Source organism: Oncorhynchus nerka, linkage group LG13 (assembly GCF_034236695.1).
Source record: "Oncorhynchus nerka isolate Pitt River linkage group LG13, Oner_Uvic_2.0, whole genome shotgun sequence".
NCBI classification, from domain to species: Eukaryota; Metazoa; Chordata; class Actinopteri; order Salmoniformes; family Salmonidae; genus Oncorhynchus; species Oncorhynchus nerka.
The window spans coordinates 16,009,574-16,017,549 of NC_088408.1; the positions used below are offsets into that span (position 1 = coordinate 16,009,574).

Below are 7,976 nucleotides of genomic sequence, written 5' to 3' on the forward strand. Positions count from 1 at the left end.
CCCATTACCACGGGCCCGTCCCCTTCACCCATTACCACGAGCCTGTCCCCCTTCACCAATTACCACGGGCCCGTCCCCTTCATCCATTACCACGAGCCCGTCCCCCTTCATCCATTACCACGAGCCCGTCCCCCTTCATCCATTACCACGGGCCCGTCCCCCTTCATCCATTACCACGAGCACGTCCTCCCCAATTAAGGTGCCACCAACCTCCTGTGCTAAGGAAATGTAATTGTGATTGTGTTGTGGGTCGTCCACCCTTCAGCCATATTCCCTTTTGCCTTCCACCAGAGGACACTATTTTCTGTCATGTCTCCTCTCCACTCACTGTCTGATCCACTCATGCTCACTCTTTTTAACGGTCGCCACTTGTTACCACAGCCACAAAGTTAAAAAACGCATTTTTCTAAAAATGTATCTTCTTAAAATGTGATTCAAAACCGAACCTTAACCACCATGCTAAACTTATGCCCAAACCTAACCTTAAATTAAGCACATTTTTGTTTTCATACATTTTTACCATAGCCAATTTCGACTTTTGGGCTGTGGTAACTAGTGGAAACCATTTTTTCCCCGTTCCCTCTTCATGAATGAATGACGTGGTGCTTAACCTTGGTAAACCATTTGTTTTACATTAAACTATATCTCTACAGCTGTCTGTCTGTGGTCTCCGTGCATTCAACATTAGGCCTACTTTTGAATAAATAAAGACGAGCCATATCAGTGAGCGTTGGAAATAGTGTCGTGGCAAATTCAACTTTTTAAAGAGGCAATCAGCGGTAACTACATCATTTTTTAGACTTTTAAATGAATGATATGCACCCACGGATTCTTGAAGAATATAACTTATACATGTCTCATGAGTTTAGTTCAACTGTCACACTAAAATATAAGCTTGTGTTACTCCAATGTTTGGAAACAAAAAATGGAAACAAACACTATATAGCCTCAAAACATGGTTAAAACAACACTTTTGATGGATCCTTACATGCATAGCTGTCTATGGATTGGAGAGTGAATACATTTATCCAGCACAATCATATTTTTACCAAACCAGGAGTGAGGGTGCCGTTGCTATTGTTTTTGCTGCTGATTTCCAGTTGAATATATTCCTGAGAAAGCAACCTGCAAAGAGTAAGCCTATGAAGAATGATGGTAAACCAAGATTCAAATAATTATTGTATGAGATTCAACCCAATAAATCATTTTCCCCACGTGACTTCTAACTTGTTCAAATGGGATGGTCTCCAGACAGAGTCACCTTCTCCGCAATGCTCTAGAGTAGAAATTGAACTCTGATTGTAAACCTTGTGGCGGTTGATTAGAGGTGGCAGCCTGACAGTTATACAAGCCAATCGAGTCGTTTGGTAATCAGCTGTTTCTGCATCTTGGTAGAGTAAAACAACAAAAAAGGTATTGTATACCATACAACTTTATTCTCTCTTAGTTGTATGTCGACGGTTACTAAAGAATAATCGATAAAGCATTTGGGGATTTTGATGATGATAAATGTAATCAAATTTAAACGAGTAAAGAGGACCCATGACACATTAATTTTAATCAGTTTAATGCGTCTCCCACTCTAACAGGTGTGCAGTTTACCTTTCACTAGCTACAATACAGATTGTTTCACCAGATAATGTGGTTTAACCGAAGAGTTTTGGTATCCATTACTGGGAGATACAGGATCGGTACTGCTTGGTGTAACACTTTGGCGACACTGTCTTTGTCCTTCATTTATGGAAACACGGGTCTCGTAAGTGGCCCATTGCAGGTGTCGGTTTTGAATGTAGAAAATGTTATTTTAATACATTCTTGTTTTGCTCCATGAAGAAATCTCTGCGCTACACTAAACACTACGTATCCTGTAACTCCCAGTAATTGAATACAAACAAATCTTTGTTACACCAGCTAATGTGATTTAACCAATCTGTAGCTAACCTTTCACATACGATGTTATTCATTTGGAAGACAATACACTAAGCATGTGACTCACGAGTAAAATACTCAATATTTTCCTTCATCAATCTGTTTTGTCTATTGGCTATCCTACTCCCAGATCACTATGAATATCCAGTCAGTTATCAACAGGGAAGTGTTTGCCCCCCGGGATGAGAGGATACTAGTGGCTGTGGAGGTTAAGAGGAGAAAAAGGAAAAAGGTTCCCTTTCTTCCCACTGGAGGCAAGGGAGAATATATGACATACATCTGTCTGTCAGGTAGGCTCCTGTAACATATTTCTTTATGACATACATCTATCTGTCTGTCAGGTAGGCTCCTGTAACATTTCTCTATGACATATATCTGTCAGGTAGGCTCCTGTAACATATTTCTTTATGACATACATCTATCTGTCTGTCAGGTAGGCTCCTGTAACATTTCTCTATGACATACATCAATCTGTCTGTCAGGTAGGCTCCTGTAACATTTCTCTATGACATACATCAATCTGTCTGTCAGGTAGGCTCCTGTAACATATTTCTCTATGACATACATCTGTCAGGTAGGCTCCTGTAACATATTTCTCTCAGCTGGGACCATTGTGACTTGAATTTTAAATCCAGGACTTGTTGATCTGCTGTGTATATATACAACTCTCTTGTTCATGATTAAAAGGCTACGTTGTTTAACCATCTCATGGTGGAATTATCTGACTGGAAGGATGCAGAGGTATTCATTGTGTTGCAGTCAGGACATTGTGATGCTGGCTATCTAATACCACTGAGTCTGACGTTGTCAGAGGACATGGATCCTATAATTGAGCAGGAAGGATCACTTGCATATTATTTAGATGTTCAGTGTCACTCACTCTCCATACATAGTAGCTATTGTTACTGTGATGAAGTCACCCAGAGTCATGGGCATTCACTGCCCCAGTGTCCCTCCAGGGACTCTTCACACCGTCCCAATTACACCACTGACGGAAGAGTGACTAGTGTCCTCAGCTGGCACTGCCAGTCTCCCCCATTACAACCCCTCATATCGTTTGAACAAGAGAATCCACTGAAGAAGAATGGGCATTGGCGGTCTGTTTGTTGATCTGTGATGGTGACTGGTCCCGTGTGTGTCCAATGTTTGTAAAAAATCAAACACACGTTTAGTAGTGGAAAGTGAATCCTAAATCTCTTCTTTATATCCTGTCTTCATTGTAGTACTGTGTAGATTTACTTTGATATTTTTACTTTATATGACTGTGCTTTGGTTTCATATTTCTAACCGATGACTCCTCCTAATCCCCCAGTGACCAATAAGAGACCAGCCCAGCTCCTCATCACCAAGGTCAAGCAGTTTGGAGGCTCTACCCCCTTCACCAGGAGGTCACAGTGGAGCGTGGAGCAGCTCCGCCAGGTCGATGGCATCGACCCCAACAAGGTGACGTCATCATAGAGATGGTATAGATGTGATATTCTGTGTGGTGTTTTTTTTTTCTTTCTTCTGTGTATCTTAGCCTGTACTGCCTAGATTCTCTGGAAGCCCTGTATCCCAAATACATCCATTTCATTCCTCTCTCCTTAGCCCCCTCTGCCATGTTCAGTTTCCCAAAGCAGAATGGATGAGAATCAGTGCGGTTTGGGGGCTAATTAGACTAGTAGAGCCAATCAGGTCTTGATGGATAAAGGGTTGAATTGGGATTGGAGCAACAGGATTCTGACCCATGTGTTTCTGGGCGATTGGTTTGGTCCACTATTCTCCTCTACTGTCTTGTGACTTCTCTATCGTATCCCTCATCTGTATACCCTTCTGTAATCTCCCACAGGACTGCCCAGAGTTTGACCTGGTGTTCGACAACGCCTTTGACCAATGGGTGGCCAGCTCAGCGGCAGAGAAGTGCATCTTCATCCAGATCATGTACCACGCCTGTCAGACTTACTGGGAGGGCAAGGAGCGGGTCCCTGGTGGCCTGGGTAGCCCAGCTGGAGACCAGCAGAAGGACCAGAGAGCTAGTCCAGGGGCCCAGGTTAGCCCAGGATCCCAAGGGGGCCAAAGAGGAGGTCCAGGGGCCCAGGCTAGACGGAAGAGCACAGTGGGTCCCAGGCCCCGCCAGACTGAATTTGTCAACTGTCAGTCCAAACTCACAGGAGGTAAAGGGGTGTGAAAGGAGAAGCGTAGTCTGTCAAAAGTCAGTCCCAATTCACTCCCTTCCCCTTGGTCCTAACCCTTCCATGTTTGCAGATCGACGTGCATTGACCTAGGGGGAAGTGTTAGGGTGCAATATTGACCAGCTATCAGTTTGCATTATTCTGAGACTGTAGGGGTCGTTTATCCTCATGATATGGCATGGACTCCAATTTCCTGTTTGATTCTGTACTGTCTATTTGCCCTATTGATCATGGTTATAAAACAGCTTTTATCAGTCTCATTGGGTGTCATTCTAACAGATGCCTGCACTGTGAATCTGGTCATCTACCGTTGCAAGGTCTTCTTCAACCGCATGAAGAAGGGGATGGTTTCAAAACAAAGCAGTCCTCAGGCTGGAGGTAAGGGGACAAAACAACCGTCAATAATATAAGGACAAACCTTAGTGGTAGGCCTATGGCTCTATCCTTTATATTCTCCTTTATAATCCTCTCTCAGGCGATGGATGGTTTTGTCAATTGTCCTCTGTAACACCTCTCTCCGCTACAGTAGAGAATGGCTCTTCTATGAGGTTGCGGCTAGCTGACTGGCGACTTTGTGTCCAAACCTCCTGCTAAAATAACAAAGGCTAGCCTTGAGTCTGCGGGGTAGGGAGACTGAGAAGAAACGCGGCTCCTCATGGAACCAACTGACGTGTGTGGTGTGTGTGTGTGGCACAGGGAGAGGTGCCAGGCAGTAGCAGGGCATAGAGATGCAGACCAACAGAAAATGTAGGGCAGTCTCTCTCCTAAGTTGACCCGTCCAGGTGGCATATGATCTAGCCCCCCCTACAGATTGTTACCTCTCTCTCGACAAACATTAGTTTAGAATAAAAGAAAGCAAAGATGGCTAGATCGACATTTTGATTCTGTCTCTTGGATGTTGTAATGTTATACCTGTTTGGTATCCCATCTAGGTATCCTATCTTTGGTGTGTGTGTGTGGTCATGACCAGTTTTTGTCTCGGTCTCTCTGTGTGTTGTGCAGCAGGTCACAGAGCAAGTCCCAGTGGGCAGCGCCCCCCAGGGGGCAGTATGGCTAGTGTAGTCAAGAGGGCAAGCCAGGCCCTGCAGGAGCGTGGGGAGAGACTGGGCCATGCCGAGGACAAGACAGTAGACCTGATGCACAAAGCCCAGCAGTTTGCAGACACTGCCCACAAGGTGAGACGTTGCGCTGTTAAATATCAACACCACAGACACACGCTAACACACCACACACAGTTGGGCGAAAGTTTGATTTCAGCCTCTGTGTTTGGTCCAGCCATGCTCGTGACGTATGAGCAACTTAACATGTATTATGAAGTGTGTATCATTCCACACTATGCTGTGTAGTTGACCTTGTCTAGAATACCTACCCAATGAGAGAGCCAGAGGGCTACCAACACCCCCATACCATTAGGTTTTACAGTAATTGTGAGCCAATCAATCCTCATAATAAACTCTTCATTTGGAGAGGAGGCATTATAAGTATACCAGCGTAACACTCTCATTGATGAGAACATACACAGGTAATTAACTCATTGCATGTTTATGTAATTGGATGACATTGGTCATCTAAAACTATTAGGCCCTAGAATGCTTTAAAGTGGCCCATCAAAGAGAAAATACCTTTTTATTTCAGGGGAAATGAGCTAGAATGTGAAAATGATGAGACTTTCTTTCTCCTCTAGCTGGCGCTGAAGTATTCAAACTAGAGGCATCTCTTCCTGTGGGTCCGCTCCTGGAGTCCGTGGCCCTATTTCACCTGTTGATTCTATGGATAGTAACTTCTATACTAATGTTGTGCTGAGGCATAGTTTAGTTGAAACCCAGTGGACGCTGCAATTCCTCTGTGAAGAATCCTATGTTCTGAGAGGAGTGGAGGGTTGTGGTACTTGCTCTTAGGACATTGACTATGTCAAAAGGACATGGAAACCTTTACAGACGGGCAGTGGGGAGGACGGCCCAGTTATGGACCTCCTGAGTTTAAGAATGACCTTTAACCTCCAGAATTGGACCTGTGGATCACATGACTGTGTCGTTTCATGGCATAGCTAGCTGGTTTACTGGATGGCCACGTTGTCACAATGCTCCCACTGCTTGAGTGTACTTGTCTTCCCTGCTTCAGTAGCCTGTGCTCTGATGACGAGGACTTTAGATGTTTTTAGACATTTTAATATTGGCATATGAATTCTCAGTAAAAAGCTTTTCAGGATTCACGTGTCTTTTCCGCTATGGAAGTATATTTCAATGGTGGTTTTGCTCGTTACATAAATAATTGATCATTTATGACCGTAAACAGGCACACGCATAGAGAGCAGCTGGTGAATGTTTGATTTAGATTGATACTGGAGAATCCATTTTACCCATGGGAGGGGTTACCAATTACACAGTCATTTAATGTTTGAATGGTGTTGAATGCGTAAGTATGGCTGTTTCAGGTTACTGCCTTAGTTTTGTGCTAGCTGGTGCAGGGATATGAGGAACACCTGGTGAAATGCTTCTTTATTTTCTTTGCATGATGATGCTTTAGTAAGTATAGTCTTGATTTCTTGGCACTTTCTAAATATGACTATTGTATGGATTCCTATATTGCACTATAATTTGCTTTAATTTGCTTCCACTATTTTTCACTGCTAAATTCCTCCACTACCCTCTCCCTGCTTGCATCATCCATTGATTAGTCACTATTCAAACCATTGATTAGTCACTAATCACTATTCCAAATTCAAGTTGATCATCTATCTGATCCTTGTCTATTGTCTTTGTCATGTGTGAGTCATTGATCCCCGGTCTTGTCACGTTATGTGTCGTGTGTTTTTGTCTGTTGCACCATGTGTATCGTAATTACATGTCTCATAACCGTTTAATCTTTAATTGCTGGTTCCGTGTCAGAGACTTGAGTGCAGCCGGTATAATGGTGGGTTCGTGTATGTAGACCAGGGCTCTTCTAGGTGAGGTTGTAAGCAAGATATGGAATGTTGACTGTGAAGGATTGCGTGTGCGATCATAATCTCGTCCACACAGCCGGCTCTCTATGTGGTAGCAATTGAGCCTGGGGACGAGGTTCATGTGATGACGGTTCAGAAGGCCACTGTCGAGAAGAGACTTCTGAGTTGGTGAGTGATGAGGGTCACAGAGGCTTGTTGTAAGGTTGAGTGCTCTTGCGTAGGCCTGTGGTTGTTGAATTTCTTTCGATACCTAATAGTGTTTTTATTGTACACAACACTAATAAATAAATTGATATGCTTTATCAGCTGGGACAACATGTCCCACTTCATGCTTAACCTGTCATGGAATGAGAGGGGAGCCTAATCTGTCTTTCAACTACTCGTATCTGAATGAGACGTAATTGTGGCAGTTAACTAAGGAGACAAATCCTAAAATGGCACTGTATGCTTTCTGTTGCTATATTACTGTTGGTGATCTGATGAAAGATTGGCTAGAATCTAGATGAGTTGAAAAGTGCCTAAACTACCTTTTTTTTATATTCTGATCATGGAGTTGAAACCATGAACTGATATTATTCCTAGAAATGCTGACTATTTAACAGTCTTAGAACAGTTATTGAAGCTCTGTTTAGTGTCAATGTTAACATGAGATTTGTACTGTTTTTAATGACAACTTCAATGACCTTAACACTCTTTTTGACCCAATAAATGAAATGGGACCTGTCTGATGTTCTGTGTTTTCATTTTGTCAGGGCCTATTGCAGGGCTCTCTAACACTCTTCCTGGAGAGCTACCATCCTGTAGGTTTTCACTCTGAATCTAATCTAGCACACCCGATTCTAATAATTACATGGTTGATAAGTGGAATCAGGTTAGATACAACAGGGTTTGTATTGAGTAGCCTGGATAGAGAGACGTACAGTACCTTCATT

General features: G+C 43.2%; 1 protein-coding gene across 1 annotated transcript; it reads left to right on the plus strand.

The window, feature by feature from the left end:
- The first annotated feature begins 1,251 nt into the window (after nt 1-1,251).
- Nucleotides 1,252-7,767, plus strand: LOC115123970 (syntaxin-binding protein 6-like). Its single transcript, XM_029653333.2, has 7 exons — nt 1,252-1,413; nt 2,060-2,219; nt 3,242-3,372; nt 3,758-4,082; nt 4,380-4,478; nt 5,103-5,275; nt 5,785-7,767. The coding sequence occupies exons 2-7, from the start codon at nt 2,066-2,068 to the stop codon at nt 5,806-5,808; spliced, it is 906 nt and encodes a 301-aa protein (XP_029509193.2). The 5' UTR covers nt 1,252-1,413; nt 2,060-2,065; the 3' UTR covers nt 5,809-7,767.
- Nucleotides 7,768-7,976: the final 209 nt, after the last annotated feature.

Coding starts and splice junctions, on each gene's coding strand:
- LOC115123970 (XM_029653333.2), top strand. CDS start 2,066: ATGAATATCCAGTCAGTTATCAACAGGGAAGTGTTTGCCCCCCGGGAT. Junction 3,373..3,757: donor ATGGCATCGACCCCAACAAG/GTGACGTCATCA, acceptor AATCTCCCACAG/GACTGCCCAGAGTTTGACCT. Junction 5,276..5,784: donor TTGCAGACACTGCCCACAAG/GTGAGACGTTGC, acceptor TTTCTCCTCTAG/CTGGCGCTGAAGTATTCAAA.